Genomic DNA, 22,402 nt, shown 5'->3' with positions numbered 1-22,402 from the left:
ATTTTCAAAGAGGGCAAACTAAAATGCGATCGACAACAATATCTTTTAAGATCTCTTTGTTTTCTTCTCTTCTCAAATAAAACAAATCAACATGCAGCACTCTTATAGATCCTTAAGGGGTGGTTGATAGTTAAAGCTAATTTGTTGTGCAACTCAAAGATGCCAAGATTTTCTTTGTCAAAAACCCTTTGAAATAAGCTAAGGTTAATCCACTCATCAAACTAAACAAAATATTTCTCTTACAACCTTTCTTTCCTAAGGCTTCGGGGAGCCTTATGTTTAGAATAGGATACTTTGTCCTTCCATTAATGGTAATTAGGTCTTGTATATGTGATTAAGAAAGGGAAAGAGGTAGCACCCTTTTCTTAAAATTATTCCAAAGACCATTATAAGGAGATGTTTGACTAATTAATAAAAATCGACTGGCTCTCAATTGCGACACAAAAGATATATAATCTTTGGCTTCAATTATTTATGGGAATGATTAATATCAAAAGAACCTAATTCTCTGTCAGCAACAATGGATGAAATTGAAGCAATAAATGAAGAATTTTTTCTTCCCACTTTTTGATTCAAAGGTTCTCTTTTAAAGAGACAAACTTTGAATATTAATTTAATACATTGTTTCAACTAGTATAAATATGTTAGGTCATTGCTCAAATTAAGTGAGCAACACAACTCATCATTACTCTCTAACACTCCTTTCCTTCCCTTGTGATTGTACAATATTTGCAATTGTTTCATCAATTTGGGATAACATTCTAAAGGAGGAAAGATATAATGAAGGTTAGATACCAAGTCCTCAACTTGTTCTTCCTTTTTTTTTTTTTTTAAATTGCGAAGAATTTGACTATTTTTTGATTTTCAGTTACACGCTCCCCGTACTTGTATATATATATATATATATATATATATATATATATATATATATATATATATACTTTAAGTTCCATTCGACTTGGGTTGAATTACTAATTGACAAAATAATGGTTGAAGATTAGATGAAAATGCGAAAGATTCCGACCTTGACAACTAATAGCCCGTTTGGCCAAACTGCAAAAATCAACTTATTTTGAGAAATGTTTTTTTTCAAAAGTGTTTTTCTCAAAAGTACTTTTGGTGAGAAACAGTTTATGTTTGGCTAATTAGTTTGAAAAATACTTCTGAGCAGCAATTAGTGTTTGGCCAAACTTTAAAAAACTGCTTCAAAGTGTATTTTTCTCAAAAGTGCTTCTCAAAAAACTGCTTTTGGAGAGAAACTACTTTTTTCTGCTTCTCCAAAACTGCTTCTGCTTCTCCTCAAAAATACTTTTTTTTTTCCTTTCAGAAGCTTGACCAAACACCTTAAATTGAGGCCAAAAATGCTTTTGGCAAAAGAAAAAAGCACTTTTGGCCAAAAATAAGCTTGGCCAAACAGGCTATAAGCCACTTAAGATAGACTATAAGTAGACTAAAAAAATTGCACAAAAAAGTAATTTTATTGAGTCGTACAGTCTGAATGCTATTTGTAAAACATAAGCTAGATGACGAAATGAGAAGATCCACAATATAAAAGATCGTGATATGAATGATTCGACAGATTTGTGCTTCACTTAAAAAACATATCCTGTAATTAATATCGTGTTTTGCATGCATGATTTGACGTGTAGAAGTATTCTAAAAAATTTTAGTATTATATATTTGCTTCTTGGAAATAAAAAGTCCAGGTAGAAAACATTGCTTAAAAAGACAGCAATGAAGAAGAAAATGTTCTCACAAAAGTCAGAAGTTGCAATAACTCAAACAGTTAGCCAGTCTGGCTCTCATATACTAGCTTACAAAATTAACCATATCCACAATAAATACAGAATAAGTTCAACACTCAACTGCTCTTCTTCTGGCCCTTCCATCCCCCCCCCCCCCCCCCCCAAAAAAAAAAAAAATTAGAAATATTTCAAATACAAGAAAAGTTAATTGGAATTAGAAAAAATCAGAAAAGAATATGCGCCTTTTCCCTTGCCTTCTCTCTCTCTCTCTCTTTTTTTTTTGCGGGTTTTTATCTGTCAATCTAAAGAAAAAGATTTGTCCGAAAATATTTTATCATTTTAGAAAACTAAGACAGCACTTTTTTTCCATATATATATATATATATATATATATATATATATATATATAACAGAATACAGATAATATTTTTTAACTAGAAAATATGTTTGACTAACAAACTGAGTGTATAACATGTTTGGCTAAGTTTCTTTTGAGGCAAAAACACTTTTTTTTTGTCAAAAATATATTTTTACGAAAATTAAAGTATTTGGTCAAGCTTTTGAAAGGAAAAAAAGTACTTTGATAAGAAGCAGAAAAAAATAGTTTATCTCCAAAAGCACTTTTGAGAAAAATACACTTAGAAATAATTTTTAAAAGCTTCGCCAAACACTAATTGTTGCTCAGAAGTGCTTTTCAAATTAATTAGCGAAATTCAAACTGCTTCTCATCAAAAGTATTTTTAAGAAAAGTACTTTTGAGAAAAAACACTTGCCAAACATACTACTCCCTCCGCTCCAGTTTATGTGAACCTATTTCCTTTATGGTGCTTAAAAAAAAATGACCCATTTCTAAATTTGGAAATAATTTAGTTTAAATTTATAATTTTACCATTAATGAAAAGCTTTTATAATAACACATATTCTAGCTCCCTTTTTGACTTGTTTAGGACCACAAATTCCAAAAATCTTTAGTTTTTTTAAATTTCGTGCTCAATCAAACATATTAACATAAACTGGAAGGGGGAGCATTAGACAAAATAGACTAGAAGTTGGGCACAATATACAAAAGAGCCATCACTCTCATGTCAAAGTCAAACTACTTGGAGTGAGTCCAATTGCTCTTTGGTGGTCGTCAACCGCGTATTTCTTTCGTTCTTCTGTTTTCTTTCTTATTTTATCACGTGCCTTTTATAATATTTTCTTTCTCTTTTCCCCTTACAATGAGGGAAACAATAAAAGTGCATATACAATTTCCACTTCAATTTTCATTTAGAATTATTCCCATTACAATTTTTTAGGGACCGTAATAAATAAGCAAATAAATATGGAGTATACAATTACCGAAATAAAAGGGACGACAGATGGCTTTCCCTATTATTTATATACTCTCTCTCTCTCTCTCTATGCCATCTTTCAAGCACCTCTACTTATTTCAGCTCAAACTGAGTTAAAGGAGTAATAGTGAATAGTGTGGTCCATTGAACTCAGAAACTGAGTGAATAGACTCACTGCTGCTTCTCTCTGCCTCTACTTTAGCTACCTAGTCATTGAAAATTTATTTTTTGAACGAAGCTAATCTTTTATAGAACAGTAGTAGAAGCAAAAACTCATCATTTCTGTGTTTTCTTCTTCTTTGATTTCTGTTAAAATCACAAAGATGGGAGAAAACAACAACGTTGCTTCAAAACACCAAGTGTTCGATGTTTCCATTAATGTGACTGAATCCAAGTGCTTTGACGATGATGGCCGTCTCAAAAGAACCGGTAATCCTTTTTTTTTCCTCATATTTTGTGGTTCTTAACTCAACCCCATTTCAATTCTTGAATTTTGGAGAGTAAAATTTCTGATAAATCTTGGGACGTTCCCCCCCCCCCCCCATTTTTACAGGGAGTGTTTGGACGGCAAGTGCTCATATCATAACAGCTGTGATTGGTTCGGGAGTTTTGTCTTTAGCATGGGCAGTAGCTCAACTTGGTTGGATTGCTGGTCCTATTGTTATGATTTTGTTCTCTTTTGTTACTTATTACACTTCCGCTCTTCTTGCCGATTGTTACCGCTCCGGCGACTCTGTTTCCGGCAAGAGAAACTATACTTACATGGATGCTGTCCAAGCCAATCTTGGTATGCATATAATTCTTTTGTTTCTTACGCCGAAATAACTTAATTTTATCCTCTTATATTCTGGGTCACACATAGCCTTATCGTTAGCAAGTTTTGTATTTGTCTTAACCTTTAACGAAACTCCAACATAAAATTAAATGGGTTCCACATGACGAAACCCTTTTTAAAAAGGTGCAAAATTTATACATCTATTCTGAATACAACAACAACAACATCGAGTTTCTCGGGAGAGTAGGATGTACGCATCCTTACCCTATTCTAGAAGGGCAGAAAGACTGATTCCGGAATACATACATATATTTTGACTATGATTTAAAATTACTCTTGATTATACTTCTAAGTTAGAGCGACATTAAGGACAATCGAAAATAGGGGACAATTTACTAGCGATAATGATAAAATTAAGATATATTTTGTATAGTAGAGAGGTCTGTTTCTTTTTCTTTCTTTTTTACTAATTTACTCAAATTTGGGTATTTGTTAAAAATGATTTCAGGTGGGCTCCAAGTCAAGATTTGTGGATGGATTCAGTATGCGAATCTTTTTGGAGTTGCTATCGGATACACCATTGCATCTTCAATTAGCATGATGTAAGTATAGTTGTTACATTTGTGATTTGATCTTTTTTCTCTTAATTTTTTTTAGGGGGGTGTTCAAATACTGAGCTCATTTTTGTTTGTTTATATTATTTTCGATGTAAAAATGAACAGAGCTATTAAAAGGTCTAATTGTTTCCACAAACATGGTGATCAAGCTCCTTGTCAAGTATCCAGCACTCCATACATGATCATGTTTGGAATAATAGAAATCATCTTCTCCCAAATTCCAGATTTTGATCAGATTTGGTGGCTTTCAATTGTGGCTGCCGTTATGTCTTTCACTTACTCTACTATTGGACTAGGATTAGGAGTTGCTAAAGTGGCAGGTTTGTTAAAAATTTCCATATTTTCCTTCAAAATATTTCATTTTCGGTTAATATTCTGCTTCACTTTTTTTTCCCGATACCCTTGTAATAACAGAAACTGGAAAAATCGGAGGAAGTCTCACTGGAATTAGCATCGGAACTGTGACTGAAATGCAAAAGATTTGGAAAAGCTTCCAAGCCCTTGGAGCTATCGCTTTTGCCTATTCTTACTCTCTCATCCTTATTGAGATTCAGGTAATACCACAGGGCCTTTATCACTTTTCTTTTTACTCAAAGAGCATTTTAATTTAGCTTGATGTTATGTTAATTTCTAAACATTACAGGATACACTCAAATCTCCACCGTCAGAATCCAAGACAATGAAAAATGCAACTCTAATTAGTGTAGCAGTAACAACAGTTTTCTACATGCTCTGTGGCTGCTTTGGCTATGCAGCATTTGGAGATCTTGCTCCTGGAAACTTACTAACTGGTTTTGGATTCTACAATCCTTATTGGCTACTCGATATAGCGAACATAGCCATTGTCGTCCACCTTGTTGGTGCATACCAGGTTTACTGCCAGCCCCTTTTCGCCTTCATTGAAAAAACAGCAGCAGAATGGTACCCCGAGAGTAAATTCATTGCCAAAGAGATTAGTGTCCCGATTATAGGCTATAAATCCTTTAAACTCAACCTTTTCCGCATAATTTGGAGGACTATTTTCGTCATCATCACCACGGTCATATCTATGCTATTGCCATTCTTCAATGACATAGTTGGAATTCTTGGAGCCTTTGGGTTTTGGCCGCTAACAGTCTATTTCCCGGTGGAAATGTACATTGTGCAAAAGAAGATAACAAAATGGAGCACAAAATGGATTTGCCTTCAAATGCTTAGTGTTGCTTGCCTTATTATCTCAATTGCTGCAGCTGCTGGTTCTTTTGCTGGCGTTGTATCTGATCTACAAGTTTACAAGCCTTTTAAGACGACTTGATGATACTGAATTTGATTGTCAACATTATGGAAAGGCTTCAATTGTTGTTGATGTTCATAACCAAAACAAGGCCAAAGAAGGCCTTGACTAGCAATAAGTTGTTTTTTTCGGTTTGTAGTTCCTTTTTAGTAACCATAACAAAAAGGCAGTCCTTCTATGTATTTATGTTAGGATGTTTGAAAGGGCAAATAAAGTCGTAGTATATCAACTGTGAATTGTAATCATGTTGCACTAAAAGTTTGAAATCGGAAATGAAGCCAATGTCTCAATTTATTCAACTCCTCCAAATTTATTTAACAAACTATACATACTCTAAGAGCCGCTAAGCATACTTGGCATGCTTGTAAGAACTATCTCACATCCTAACAATTTTAACAAATCATATATGTGAATAATTAAGGTCTGCGTAAACGGAAGATTCTCAGAATTCGCTGTACCAAATCAAGATTGACTGACTTATGAAGCAAAACTCCAGAGCATATTAACGTAATCCAATAGTAAGAACTAAAAGATGTTAATACATGATATATAGAGCCCGTTTGGATTAGCTGATTAGAAGTAGCTGATAAGCAATAAGTGTTGAAATTGATTTAATAAATAAGCAGTTACGTGTTTGGGTACAAGTGCTGAAATTGATGATAAGTTGTTGCAATATTTGATAAAAAAGTGCTAATAAGCTCTTTTTCTGTTAAAATGACTTGAAGAGTCATGGATTAAACCTGTTTTATTATTAAAAAATAGAGTTTTAATATGACATGGCATATTAAATGTGTAGAATTTATTTTCTAAGTCAAAAATAGTTGGGTAACTTTGTTATCTTAAAAAAAACAAACGTGACTTTGATAGGATATTTTTCATAAGTTGGGTAATCGTCCAAGCAATTTACTCCCACATCCCATAATAGTCAATATACTTTGTGAAATATTCATAATAATCTTGCAATTAAAGAGAAATCAGATCATTTAAGTAAGAAACATAAATAAATTTTGAATGAGGAAATCACTTACAGACCAAATCTAACTGCTTGTTTGGATGATTTTTACGTATCGTTTCATAATGTATCGTATCGTACTGTATTGTATTATACTGTATCGTTTGATGTATACAATGTTTGGATGGATTTTGTCGTTTTACCGTCGTTTAATATGATGAATAACTTGTAATATTATAAAGAAAGATTATGATACGATATATAAAAAGGTAGTGTAAATAATAAAATAAAATTATTTAATAATAATGAAGAGTGAGATTGAGAGAAAAAGACAAGGTAACGATACGACCACACCAAATCGGTCGTTACATAACGTAACACATTTCATTGTTACGTAACGACAGATTTAACGATACGATATAATAAAATTTAAGTAACAATCAAAACAAACATTGTAATTAAAGTAACAATACTATACAATACAATAGGTAACAACCATCCAAATAAGTTGTAAGTAGGGTGTACATAGGTCGGGTTGGTTCGGATTTTACAATTACCAAACCAAACCAATTGTGTCGGGTTATTAAATCTAAAGACCAAACCAAACCAATAAAACTCGGGTTTTTCAATCTCGGTTTTTCTCGGGTTATTCGGGTTTTTTCCAGTAAAATCTTCGTAGAACAAAACATATAATTTGTGCTCAAAATATTATTTTAATCCTAGTAAGATACAACTATATAAAGTATTTTTCAAGAAAATAATAAAAAATAAGAGATGTGTCATGGCATTATCCTAAAATATTGAACAATAAAGACAATAAAATTATGTAATATAAATAATTGCTAATTAAAAAGCCATAATAAAAATAAACATAATTTAAAAGTACTAAGTTATGCTAAAATAAGTAGACTAATTAGGGATTATTAATTACATGACTAAACGCTAAAGAAGAAATAAAACAAGTTATGAATTTTTATTTAAATTATTGCAAAACAAAAAATAGATATTCAATACATTCTCGTTCGTAGTATTGAACTGAATGTCTTTTGTTAGCATTATTATTGATTTGATTTTCGTTTCGGTTTTTGTTGGCATTATTTAATGTATTAATATTAATGGCTATAAAACTTATTGGAACATTCAAAAGTTCTAAGTCAAACCTTGAAATAATACTTTAAAAGATAAAATTATGATTTTTTTAGAAATATTTATAAATTACATCACAATAAGTATATTTATATATTAAATATATCTAAAATTTCTATATATGTAATGTCAGGTTGGTTTGGTTTTGGTTTGACTTTCTTTAGTTAATACCAAACTAAACCAATTATGGTTTCCAACACCAAACTAAATCATAGTCGGATTTTTTTTCTCGATTTGACTCGAATTATTGGGTTAATGCGATTTGTCGGTTTCCTTTATACACCTTTAGACTAAAGGTATTAGATCTGGTGATATCTCTCCATTTGTCTATGTTTTGGTGATCAAAGTTATTATATCTCCTGAAATAATTGAGGTGTGCGTAAATTAGGTGGAACATCACTGTGCCTTTTATTTATTTACTTAATTAAATATGAAGGTAAAAGATGATATTAAACCTTTTCAAGTTCCATCCAAAGTGCCCTCTTGAAAAGCACAAGAAAACAAAAAATATGTAGTTCAAGCTAGCCCACAACTCCATCAAATCCATATAGTGTGGAATCACGCATTTCCCCTTTGGATCGAATCTGATTTGATAATTGCCCTGTGGGTGAATAAAGTTGGAGCAAATTGCTTTTCATATATAACCAACAAATTAAAGTTGAATATTTTGGAAGTGAACTATAAGAGAATTTAAAAGGACCACTCTTTCTATTTCTTTTTTTCACTTTACTAATAAATTTGGAATATAAAGAGAGAAGCCTTTTAGAAATTGAAATCGATGACCATCATTCTACATCAAAGAAAAGAGTGGCAAAAGCTTAAAAAATAGTTTAAAGTTCCATTGAGAAAATGGAAAGGGATGGAGGAGGAGAATGTATATGGTTGTATAGGATAAAACATGGAATGAAAACAAAAAGAGAACTGAGAAAGATATATTAAGGGGAATGATGTTCTTGACAATCATTTTAACTTAGAAGTAGGAGTGAGATCATATTCTTTCTTTCTTTTCTGATTTATCGAAGTATATTGAAATAAATTACAGCCTTTAAATATTATTTTGATGAGTTGTGACGATCTGAAATAATTTTTGAAAATTAATGGAGCAAACTCAACCTGATTTAATAAGGGCAGTAATTATAATTATAATTTATAATTATAATACATGTATAATTATAATTTATATATGCCTTTTAGTGAATCTTTAAATGACTATGATTCTTTAAATTATGAAATGTATTGAATGACATATTTTCTTTAAAGAATTTGTTTCAAATTTTAAGAGATGGCTGATGATATATACTCTTTATGAATAATTGTTATTCAAAAAGACAGTGTAGCCCTTGACAATTTTTTGTTAGTTTAAATCTAGATATATGTTAAGAAAGCTATTCGAAAATATTGAATACTGAATCATACTTTACGAAATTCTTATACTAAACAAAACTTGATGAAGAATCAGTAAGTACAACTGTTATATATCTCTTATTACAATCAAAGTTTTCTTCTAGAATTGATTGGTGTAAGTGTTGATCGAGAATAATGAACGTTTGATGGATGTAGAAGATCTCCATTAACATAAATCTGATAGCCACTGACAAAAGCAGAAAGATGAATCTTTGCCTTGTAAACAAGGATGATTAATGGGTTTATGACCTTTGGATATATTAGTGCACTCCGTTAGGCATATCCTTGAATCTTCTTCTGGTGGACAAATAACCCCTAGGACAAATCGTTCACAAATCCCTGTTTCAATACCTTCAACTGCACATACCCAAAATAACTTGTTATTAAAGTTAAAATGTGTAAATAATATTTGACTTCAACACAGTTAATATGGCCTTAGTCAAATCCATTTTCATTTGATTAATTAATAGGAAAGACTTGCCACCTTTTTGGATAACAAACCTAGCATAAGAAACGGTAGAAAAACTTCTTTTTTCTCATGTATCATCATTTTTAAATTCTTACCTGACAATTATTATTTACATGTTGGAATAAAAAACAAGAAAAATTAGTTTAGCAAGAAGATACCTGATGCAAGAACTAAAAAAGCGAACACAACGAAAAATGTTTGACTCATCTTCATTTTGTAATTTTAAAGCAATTTATCTTTCTCATATCTTCCACTTCTATTTATACTAATCATAAAAACTTGTGCTATCTGGCTTTGATTCTACTAAATGGTAAGTTCATATTACTTGGCATTTTAAGAATACAAGTGTATTAAACACTATACCTATTATAATAGATTAACATGAATACCATTTACCCATAATTACGTGGGTTATACTAATGTAGAGATCTCAAATTATGTCAAATTTGTAAAGAAATTAACATATACTTGCCACCAGAGACCTATTCTGTCACTGATGGTAGGCTCATAAATTTTATAACTATTTTAATATTCTAAAATGAATACCATTTACACATATATTCATGGATTAAACTAGTAATGAGATCTCAAATTTATTTCAAATTTGTAAAGAAAAGATTTTTCCAGTTGAGATCCTTTTTTTTTTACCTAAATTGCCTACCTAACTGGCGATTGGGATTTAATTATACCTCTCTTATTAGATGAGCAAACAAAGAAAAGATATAAGTACATAAACTTTATACCTATTTAGTTTTCTAAGATGATCAGCTTTTACACATATTTACTTGGATTAAACTAAAAAAGAGATCTCAAAGTTAATTAAAATTATAAGGAAAGGACATTGCTAATTTAGACTTTTTTTAATTACCTAAATTGCATATCTAGCTAGTGAAAATGAGATGTAAGTAACTCTCCTATTCTGTCACTTATATCAGATACGCAAACGAAGGAAAAAATAAGTATATAAAGTTTACACCTATTTTGATGTTCTAAAATTAATACAGGTGCCTTTTATAAAGAAATGATTTTGCAATTGAGACCAGCTTTTTTATTAAAGATAAATTGCATATTTAATTGGCGAAATGATGTTCTACCTATTTTAATATTAATATCCTGAAATGAATAGCTTTCACATACTTATGTGGATTAAGCTAATTAAGAGATCTAAAATTTGATCCACATTTATGACGTCTAAATGTAACGACTCGGCCGGTCGTTTTCAGATCTAGCATATTGTTCGATGATTTGAGACTTTGAGTAGTTTCATTTTAAGTATAATGACTTGCATGTGCTGTTGGTTTTGATTTTCGAGAAGTTCGCAGATGATTTGGAAGAATATTCTTAATTCGAAAACACTACTAAAAAACCAGGGTTTAGCGACGGACAAAATCTGTAGCTAAACAGAAAAATCCGTCGCTAATCTCATTTAGCGATGGATTAGCGACGGATTATCAAAAGATTCTTCTAGCAACGAGCATTTTAGCGACAGATTAGCGACGACGTTCGTAGCTAAATCCAGTTTTTTTTGTAGTGAAACCTTAAGTTGAAGGAGTTGATCAAGGCTTTATTTTTGAATAAATGGTCTCGGAATCGAGATTTGAAGGTTCCTATAGGTTCGTAAGGTGATTTCGGAATTGGACGTATGTTTGGGTTGAGTATCGGATAGTCAGGGGCGATTCATCGCTTATTGTTGTTGTTGATACCCAATTTTTTTTTTATATTTTTAATATGCATAAATACTTTCAAAATAGCATATATAAGCATGCACAAGGTTTTTATAATTTTTCTATAATTTTAAAGATTTGAAATTGATTTATTTCCTCCCATTTTACTCATAAAATCCCCAATAATTATCCTTCAAATTAATTATATGGTAATTTAGTCATATAAATTCTATATTTATTCCAAAATATTATTAAAATATTTTTAATGCATTTTTGTAATTGCATTTTGTATTTTTAAAGCTAATTTGCATATAATTGCAATATTAGCCCTATTAATATATACTTATATTTATATGCATAAAATTGATCTTCCATATTTTTAAAATATTAAATATCTATTTTAAATTATTTTAGTACATGGAATTATTTTTTATAAATTATTTACTATTTATTATAAATTATATGGGGTTAAATTGGCTATTTAAAAATAGCTAGATTGTATTTCAATTTTAGCCTTAATTGAACCCAACACCCCAACCCAATTCCTAATCGAAATTATCCGACCCAGGCCTTAATTACCCCTACCCGACCCAAAACCTACTAAATCATGGCCGTTGATCTAAAAAATCAGCGGCCCTCGTTCGTTCTTGCATTTTTTTAACTCTAAACGACCCCTAACTCTAACTCATTCTCCCAAACCCGCCGCCTATGTATTCTCTCATCTTCTCTCCTCTCTCAATAACTCATTCAAACCCTAGCCCTTCAACCGCCAACCTCTCTTCTCCGGTCTTCTCCGGTGATCTCTCATCGACTCCTAAGCGTCCAATGGCTTCTCTCATGCCATGCTTGCCTTCTCTAAGGTCTTCAAGGGCCCAGGGCCACGCCGACTTGCATCTAGGGGTTGTCACTTGTCTGTTCTTGGATACTCCAGTATGATTTCGAGAAAAATCATGTTGTATTTGTTACGATCCTTGGGGTTCTAGACAAGTTCTTTCATCTCTATATGGGTTTATTTTGAAACCCTAATTTCTGCCTATATCTCCTAGATCTGTACAGATCAAGAACGATTTGAGTTTGTTTCTTTAATGTTTTTCACTGTCCTTTGAACTCTTTACAAGAATCATGTAATTTCAAGCGTTTTTGTCTTCTTCTAAAAATTAGGGTTTCAGAATTTCTTTTAAAACTCTGTTTAAACTGATTCTTTATGTTTAAACTTCTATTTCTCACATATTTCGACTGATTCTATGATTTTACTACCTTCTCAACTCGCCTATGTTGAAAGCCCTAATTTTCTAGATTTCTTCGTTTGGTTCTGTGTATTAGCATGACTGATTGTTTGAGTTTCTGTGACTATCTTGCCTCGAATATGTTCTTACTGAGTTTTAGCCTAACTTATATCACTTCTATGTGCTTGTGTCCATCTTGACTGTTCAAGACTTGATTCTTTCTATCAGTGTTGTTTAACCTTCATGTTTGCTATGTCTGGTTGTTCTTATCTTACTCTATTTATGTGCTGAACATTGAATCATGACTTTCTCTTTGATTGATTCTAGATTCCCTATTTCATGGTTTGATTGGAAGACCTTCCTTTAAACCTTCGATTCCTACTCTTTCTATTTAAATTGATTGATTTGCTACCTTGTCTACATTAGTATTTTATTCCCACTGATTATCTCCTTAATTAGAGTTTTCTGAACTTAGCCCTAATTGTTTACCCTATACTTAATGAATTTGAAATCTTTCCTAATTGGTCATACAATGATTTCTTTCTTTATTTGTCATTTGTTCTTACCGTTTAAACTAATTCCCTTAACTTATGGGATTGCTAGTACTGATTTTGCTCTAATTGATTCTGAGTTCCATAATTACTGCACTATTATGATTCTTACTTTATTTTATCTAGTTTTGGACTCCTATATATACACACTCTCTCATTAACACAAACACACGAACACATTGGTTCAAAACTCTCTCTCTCTCACCCTAAAAGCTTTCTGTTTTCTTTCTTTGTTACTTGCTACCATTTGAATTAGCCGGCTGTAAGCCAAGGCTAATTATTGTGCTCTCCTATTCTTCACCTTGTGTTTACTATCTCTATACTGGTATGTTCTGATTTCAATTCAAGCTCCAAAAATAATATGTTTCTTTTAATACTTCAGTTCATCATGTTCCTGATTTGTTTTTACCTATAGTTTTGTTGTTCAACATGTAATTAATCTCTTTGCTTCAATATGTTCTCATGAACAAGTAACTTGACTCTACTCTATTTAATGCCTCTCTACTAGTTCTAGTATGCACTTGTTGGGCTGTTGCCCAAGTTATTTTAATATTATGCTCAACCATGTTTAGTATAAAATCCTATACTCTACTATCTCCCAACTCCCATGAATCCCCCAAGACATCTCTGGTTCTGTAACTGTACTCTAATTAACACTCCTGGATCTATGTCTTACTACCTGCACTAAGGGCAAAGGACTTCTGCCTGTTATGTGTTTATCACACCTGCCCTATTTGTCCCCAACCCCCAATTGACCCTGTGTGGAAACTTGTTCCCTGAGTGTTTGCTGAACTTGCTTGACTGACCTGTTGTTTGTTGAGTTATATGATTGTTCTCCAAAATCTGCTTTATTAAACAACCCTCTTATTTACAAAACTATTCCAAGCAAATCTCTTTAACACTGTTTTCCCACTAAAATCTTTCAAACTATGTCAATCACTCTCACTCTACTCCTAAGCCACTAGGTTCTGCCCCCTCCAATGTGTGTACTGCCTTGGGATCCTCTTGAGAACCCTCTGAACTCTAACACACTGAGACTGGCCCTTCCACACTGCACTTACTCAATTTGGTTACAAAGTTTAGGTGTGAGCAGTGCCCGGGATCCTATATATCCTTAGGGAACTCTGACGCACCTAGACAATGATATTGTATATGAAATTGGCATTTGAGGCTATTGGAGGTCTTGGGAAATCACTTGGGCCTGCTTCAGGCTCCCTATAGTGTAACATCTTTTTTTCTGTTTACCTATTCATGTAATTCAATTCATATGGTCTGTAATAATTTGTAAACGAATATTGGGGTAACTAGTGAAAAAAAGGGTGGGTAGTTACATATTTGTGGGGTAATACAGGTAGAAACCATACCTATAGGACTTTACATTTTGCTATGTTTTGCCTTACCATGTTAAAAATCATGCCTATAGGTTTCAAGTTGTTCTAATAATAGAAATCATGTTTATAGGTCTTAAAATCAGTGTCACAAATAGATACCATACCTATAGGATATGGTGCAGTTCAACTTCTGTTGTAACGAGTATTTATATGTGCTTTCATTTGTTACCACACCTACAAGTTTCTAACATCAGTTCTTAAACGATTAGATGTCATGCCTATAGTAAACAAAATCAGAAATTCTGCCTATAGATTTAAACCAGTTTAGTTTAAATAAATCAATCCAGTCCACGGTTAGTTCACTTCGAAACTAGTTTAATTAGTGGTTTATTTTCCCTGAAATGAGTTCTTTCAAAAACTGCCTTAGTCTATCATTAGACAGCATGCCTATAGTGATTCGAGAGTCTATTTTAAAATCTGCCTTGTTTTACTATATAAAAACGTAGTTATCATTAGTCCGCGCGTAGGCAAGACTATAGGGCGTTTTGAAATCCTGTAACTCTGAAACTGTTTCTGTTACTTAATGTCGTTCTGATTTTAACAGGCTTAAAAATTAGTAGGCAAACTGATAGGTCCATTACTTCTGAGTTTATAAAATAAATAAACTACCTATATTCTTTGTCTTGATATTCATTTATACATCATGTCTTAGGATAGTGTTTAATAAAAGGCCCTTATTTGTGTTTGAGTCATGCTGCTTATGTGCATGGTTTGTGGAGGTAAACTTGAGCCTCTAATTGCTTCTTTCCTGCCTTATGTGCTAAGGTCCTAATTGTTCTTGTCTGTCACCTTAGTATTTTCTCTTTTAAACCTTAGGGGTCTATCTAGAACTACATATAGGTAGGGGTCCTATATTTCCTCCAGGATCATTAAGAAGGGACGGGTAACAACACGCAATAGAGATCGTTGACCAACACGCGCTTTAATGACCACTAAGGGGTGGGAAGGGTAGATATGGGATATAATGACTACACGCTAATATCACGTGTAGCCCCTCATTGAGGAGTGTTTACCAGACATTGTGTGGGGTGATCCTATAGGCTATCCAACCTAGGACTCCTCCTTTCCAAAAATTCCTTTTGTTTAAAACTTTGTTTTATATTTATACAATTTGTTCAAAATCTTTGCCTTATTATTTGAGTTATAGAACGTGCTTTACTTGAAAATTATTTAATTCAACTATTTATTTGTTAATGGACTAATTCGTAAATATAAGTTCGGCCGGGACCCATAGTTGTGGACAAAGAGGGGTGCCTAACACCTTCCCCTCGAGGTCATTTCGAGCCCTTACCCTAATCTCTGGTAATGCAAACTAGTCCATGAGTTAATCACTCTAGGTGCCCTAACGCACCATAATCCGTTAGGTGGTGACTCTTCTAATACCGAATTCCCAAAAGGAAACGAGTTATTACCCCCATGAACGTCGGAACCCGGACTTTCTCCGTGGAGGAAAAAAGTGGGAGCGACAGCATAGCGACTCCGCTGGGGATACCTTTAGGTTCTTACCATAACAAACTTATCTTTTTTCAAATTAGTCCAAACATGCTTTATCTCGTACCCTTCTCCCTTATTTGAATTTAACTGTCCATTTTTAAGCGTTTATGGTTCTTTATCCCTGAAACTGACTTGTCTCTTTGTTTTCTTTTTCCCTGTAACTGTCTTTCAATTATTTAAATGCTATATTTATTTTTCCCTACGTGAAAATACTTGACTACATGTTATTAATTGCTACATAAATCATGCTCCGCATCATATTCCACTCGTACGTATCAATTCCTATAGCAACACTTTAATGAGTGGTTACGCTCTTCCTATTTACTACCCTTAAATTCAGAAGGGCTTATTTGCGGTAAAACCAGTCGATCAGCAGTGCATTCGATAGTTTCGTGCCTTCCCCCTCAAGTTGTCCGCTTGAGGGTACGAGTCTAAAACCCCATAGTAACCTTACTCTGATCGAAATTGTGTATGCATCATGGTCAAACCTAGTCGGATCAGTTATGGTGTCCACGTAATGATCCTTTAAGATAAGCCTTATCCAAAAGTCTATCGGGTTTTCCATAATCCCAACGGACACAACCATGTTCTGTGTATTAATTTGGAGAACTAAATGCCGATATAATGATCATAAATGTATAAATAGTCGAGTCTGGTGGGGGCAAGGCCTACCCCTTTTATTTTGCAAAAAATGAGGCACAAGGTCCCCAAATTCGGTATAGTTAGCACACCCTCACTCTTGCTGGAGTGGTGGAAGAATCTTCCATCAGATGACCAAATCAATGAATGGAAAGGGAGAGCCGCCAGATCTAGTGAGAAGCTGGAATATCTGGAATATAGCTTGTTGGAATTGGAAGAAAAAGTGAGGAAGAGAGTCACCGACTGCCAGAACGCCAAGGAAAATAAAGGAAGACATTTAGCAAAGGCGTTCTTAATGATGCACCTACGCAAACTGGAGGATTTGATCAACGAGAACTTTCAACCTGAGGAATGTCCTTCTGGGACCAAATAGGCTAGATTTATTTGCTTTTTCCTAAAAATGTAATAAGACCAAGTGCTAGTAGTGACTTATTTTATTGTTATCTTAGTGTCGTTTTGGAATTCGTATATTTTTATATTATGAAACAAAGCATTTATTGGCATTTAAAGTTCTCCAAATCTATTTTTTGCTAGACCTACCTCGGGCACAACGGGGTTCCCAAATTAAGACGCGAATTTACATTTCCGCAATATGTGTTTAAATACTGCAAACATTTCAGGATCCTCACTAACTTGTTACATTTTTGTTTTTGCTTATTTTTATTGTTATTTTCATCCCCTTAGGTTGGTTCACTCATACTGGCCTCATCAGCATATCACACCAGATCTAAAGGCCCTCCTCCTCCTCCTCCTCCAAGCAAAACAAAAGGCAGAGGAAAAGCAAAAATAGACGACTTAAGTGGGACCCGAAAGGAGAATATTGAGAATGCAGAGACTTCAAATGGCCGTAGTACTCCGGCCCCAAATGATCTAGTCTTGAGATCGAAACAAAAGATACTGGGATTGCAAGGAGAACTTGAGCAGGTTCGCAACTTGGCAAACTTGTCACTCACCCTCAATGTCCCTGATATCCACCAACAAAACACAAAGAACTCAACACCTCCTCAGAACACACAAAACCAATAGCCACAAAATCCTACCGCACCAAATCAATATGCGACTCCACCCCAAAATATCATTCCGTTGCCAATACAAACTCCATCGCAACATTATCATCAACCAATTTAGTACCCACCAACCACCACTTACCATAATCCTCAAAACATACCACAACCCATTCCCGATCCACAAAACTCCACCAATGACCATCACTACACCCAAGTTCCCGGCACCCATCAAAGCAACCCTATATATGGAAAATATACATCACTCTACCCAACCAATTTTCTATACACCAGAATCTTCCGAGAAGGACCTAATCATTAAAAACATGGCTGAAGAACTCAAGAAGTTAACAAGCCGAGTTCAAGGTGTTGAGGGCGACAGGGGAATAGAAGGTTTGAACTATGAAGATCTGTGCATACAGCCGGATGTCAAACTGCCAGAGGGGTACAAACCTCCCAAGTTTGAATTGTTTGATGGTACAGGTGATCCCAGGGTTCATCTAAGGACCTATTGTTATAAGCTTGTCGGGGTCGGGAAAGATGAAAAGATTCAGATGAAGCTCTTTATGAGGAGCCTTACCGGGGACGCTTTATCTTGGTATATCAACCAAAATCCCAAGAAATAGTCTAATTGGGTAAGCATGGAATCGGATTTCATGGACCGATTCAAGTTCAACACAGAGAATGCACCGAATGTCTTCTACATTCAGAATCTTAAGAAGAAACCTAGTGAGACTTTCCGCGAATACCCTAGTCGTTGGAGGTCGGAATCGGCCAAGGTCAGGCCTTCTTTGGACGAAGAACAAATGAACAAGTTCTTCGTTAGAGCACAGGATCCTCAATACTATGAAAGGTTGATGGTTATCGAAAATCACAAATTCTCTGACATCACCAAACTTGGAGAAAGAATCAAAGAAGGAATCAAAAACGGGATGGCAACAAATTTCGAGGCACGACAAGCCACAAATAAGGCGTTAAAATCAAGCAACATATTAAAGAAGAAAGAGGTTGGAACAGTAATGGTGGCTCAGGGCCCTAAATCTCCACTTACCTATCAAACACCTCCACCCACATATCAAACACCTCCGCCTATATACCAAGCATCACCACCCACATATTAGCCTTTATCTCCCAGATATTCCCAACCAGCCACTGTCCATCACACCTATAACTCCCAACCATCCCACTTCCAATCACCACCCACACTCCAAAATTATCCAAGACCTAGACCCAACTTCGACCGCAAGCCACCCAAACAATACACCGCCATAGCTGAGCCCATCGACCAATTGTATGAAAGGTTAAAAATTGCAGGTTACGTTACTCATGTTCCTGCTGTGGCATTAGAAAATCCACCCCAATGGGCCAATCCAAACAAAACTTGTGCATACCATTCCGGTTTGAAAGGGAACACCACTGTTGAGTGCTGAACATTGAAGGATAAGATCCAGACGCTAATTGACAACAAGGTCATGCAAGCAAAAGAAGCCTCACCTAGTGTCCACAATAATCCCCTCTCTGATCATAGAGGTGATGGTGTACATGTGATAGAGACAAATAAAGAATGGGACCCTGAGGGGTCAATTGGTCTTATTCGAGAAGGCGATTACTTTAAAGTTGCAGTCATACTTACTCCTATTATGGTTCAGATTCAGGCACCAGTCGAGGTTGAGGTAACTGCATCAGTTCCATTCGAGGTAGAAGTGGCTCCACTCGCAACCACCTCCGCTCTATTTGAAGTAGAGGTGGTCACACCTTTTACTGTGACAATATCAACCACACCCCCATTCAACTCAAAAGAAATACCCTGGGATTATGATGGTGAGGCTCAACGAAAAAGGAAGGCCAAGATAGAGGAATCTGACACTGCACAAGGAATGACTAGAACCAGAAGAGTCTATACACTTGAACACTTGGAAGGTTCAAATAAGGCGGCCACTACTAGGCAGCCTATCATTGAGACCGGGCCAGATGACCTGTGGAGGAAAGTACAGGCAAAAGAGTATTCTGTTGTTGACCATCTGGACAATGTCCCTGCTCAGATATCTATCCTGTCACTATTGCTGAATTCAGAGGCACACAAGGACGCTTTGATAAAAGTACTGAGTGAGGCTTATGCACCCACTAACATCACTGCTGGAGAAATGGCCAATATGGTTGGGCAAGTACTGGAGATCCATAAGATTATCTTCTATAAAGATGAGCTACCGCCCGAGGGTTTGAATCAGAATTGAGCATTGCATATCACAGTGCAATTTGAAGACGAGTTCATTGCCAGGGTCCTGGTTGATGGAGGTTCGAGCCTAAATATTTGTCCATTGGACACTCTGAAAAGGTTGGACAAAGGTTTCCATGAGATACGGGTAGGAAGCATGAATGTGAAGGCTTTTGATGGGTCCTAGAGGGCCACAATCGGGGAAATCAACTTTTGCTTGCAGATGGGGCCAACTTGGTTCGGCGTTGAATTTCAAGTCCTTGATATACCAACCTCATATAATCTTCTGTTGGCCCGACCATAGATCCATGCTATTGGAGCCGTGCCTTCTATACTACATCAAGCTGTGAAATTCGAATGGAACCATCAGGAGGTGATCATCCACAGAGATGAGAGTAACCCCATCTATACTAGTCAAACCATCCTGGCCATTGGGCATAGAAGAAGGCTAGGAGGAGAAACATATCATCACATCAAACGGGTCAATGCCGCCGAGAAGGATAAGTGGTGGAGTAACAAAATAGAAGGCATACTAGCATGGTCTGGATATGAACCCGGCAAAGGGTTGGGAAAGAACCTCCAAGGCATCACCAAATCAATACAGTTGAAAAATCATTGTACCACCTTTGGGCTCGGATACCAGTATACATGGCAAGAGTACAATGATTGGTCGCCTCCATGGCGCGGACTGTAGTACCCTTTGAGCAACCAGTGCCATGTTTGGAATAAGCCTTTCATCAGGTTGACACAATATAGGGAACTGTAGAGGAAAAAGTACTAGCTGGTTTGAAGAATTTGTTCTTGGAGGACGAAGACATGGAATGCAGTGCCATAATTGAGGAGGAGGAGGAAGAAGACCTTATTATTCAGACTATGAAGAAAGGAGCTGTTCTCAGGAACTGGACCGCCACACCATCCCGAGCCCGCCGAGTCCTTAGGTAGCTTGGCTGAATTTACTTCTATAGACATTCTAGGCATTTAAAATTTCTCGTAATTTTATTTTAAGTTTTACTTGTTTCAAAATGAATGCTCGATTCATCGAGCCGTACTTTGTCTAGACAATGTTTCAATTTTTAATTAAATGTATTTGCTATTTATTATTCACTACTATCTTTACATTTTTCCTTTCTACATCATTATTATTACTTTTCCTGATGAACCAGTGATTGTGACATGTAATGAGGCAACGCAAAATGAGAATAGTAATTCAGAGGAAGAAGATGAGATACCTGTGGAAATCATCAGGGGGGTTGAAAATTTTGAGAATAAGCCTAAGTCCAATCTAGACGAGTCCGAAGCAGTAAATTTGGGAGACACCGAGACCGTCAAGGAGACCCGCATCAGCATTCACTTGTCACCAATAGAGAAGGAATAATACATTTGTTTCCTAAAAGAATATAAGGACATTTTTGCATGGTCATATGATGACATGACCGGTTTGAGAACTTCCATAGTGGCTCACAAGTTGCCTACTAATCCCATGTGTACGCCAGTAAAATAGAAACTCAAAAAGTTCAAACCAGACATGAGCCTAATAATCAAGGAAGAAGTTACCAAACAGATCAAAGCCAAGGTTCTCAAGGTGGTTTAATATCCAACCTAGTTAGCCAACATTGTGCCAGTTCCGAAGAAAGACGGGAAGGTCAGAGTATGTGTTGACTATCGACATTTAAATAGAGCAAGTCCCAAGGACGACTTCCCGCTACCGAATATACATATCCTGATCGATAACTGCACCAAGCATAAACTCCAATACTTTGTCGATTGCTTCACGGGTTATCACCAGATTTGGATGGATGAAGAAGATGCAGAGAAGCCAGCTTTTATTACACCATGGGGTGTATACTGTTACAAGAAGATGCCATTTGGTTTGAAGAATGCTGGGACCACTTACATGAGGGCCATGAAAACCATCTTCCATGATATGATCATAAATAAATAGAGGTGTATGTGGACGATGTCATTATCAAATCCAAGAGGGACGCTGATCACATAGCAGACTTGAGAAAGTTCTTCGACAGGCTAAGGAGGTATAATTTGAAATTGAACCCTGCAAAGTGTGCATTCAGGATTCCCGCAGGAAAGTTACTGGGATTCATCGTCAGTCATCGAGGGATCAAGCTGGATCCGTCTAAAGTCAAGGCTATTCAGGAGTTACCACCACCTAAGAGCAAAAAGGACGTAATGAGCTTCCTAGGATGACTCAACTACATCAGTCGATTCATAGAATAGTCCACAGTCATATGTGAACCCATCTTCAAGATGCTGAAACAAGCTGGACAGAGGATTGTCAGAAAGCTTTTGACAAGATCAAGGAATATCTGTCCACATCACTAGTTCTGGTCCTTCCAGAACCAGGATGACCTTTGCTACTCTATATATCTGTATTAGATGGAGCCTTTGGATGTATTTTGGGATAACATGATGAGACAGGAAGAAAGGAGCAAGCCATATTTTACCCGAGTAAGAAGTTTACACCTTATGAAGCATGGTATTCTCTGCT

General features: G+C 35.2%; 1 protein-coding gene across 1 annotated transcript; it reads left to right on the top strand.

Annotated features, from left to right (window-relative positions):
* Nucleotides 1-667: 667 nt before the first annotated feature.
* On the top strand, nt 668-6,043 carry LOC104247114 (amino acid permease 3-like). Its single transcript, XM_009803064.2, has 7 exons — nt 668-786; nt 3,403-3,508; nt 3,633-3,866; nt 4,363-4,456; nt 4,577-4,791; nt 4,886-5,025; nt 5,115-6,043. The coding sequence occupies exons 1-7, from the start codon at nt 781-783 to the stop codon at nt 5,763-5,765; spliced, it is 1,446 nt and encodes a 481-aa protein (XP_009801366.1). The 5' UTR covers nt 668-780; the 3' UTR covers nt 5,766-6,043.
* Nucleotides 6,044-22,402: the final 16,359 nt, after the last annotated feature.

This window comes from Nicotiana sylvestris, chromosome 4, assembly GCF_000393655.2.
Source record: "Nicotiana sylvestris chromosome 4, ASM39365v2, whole genome shotgun sequence".
In the NCBI taxonomy this organism is placed as follows: domain Eukaryota; kingdom Viridiplantae; phylum Streptophyta; class Magnoliopsida; order Solanales; family Solanaceae; genus Nicotiana; species Nicotiana sylvestris.
This window is presented reverse-complemented; position numbering and strand designations above follow the sequence as displayed.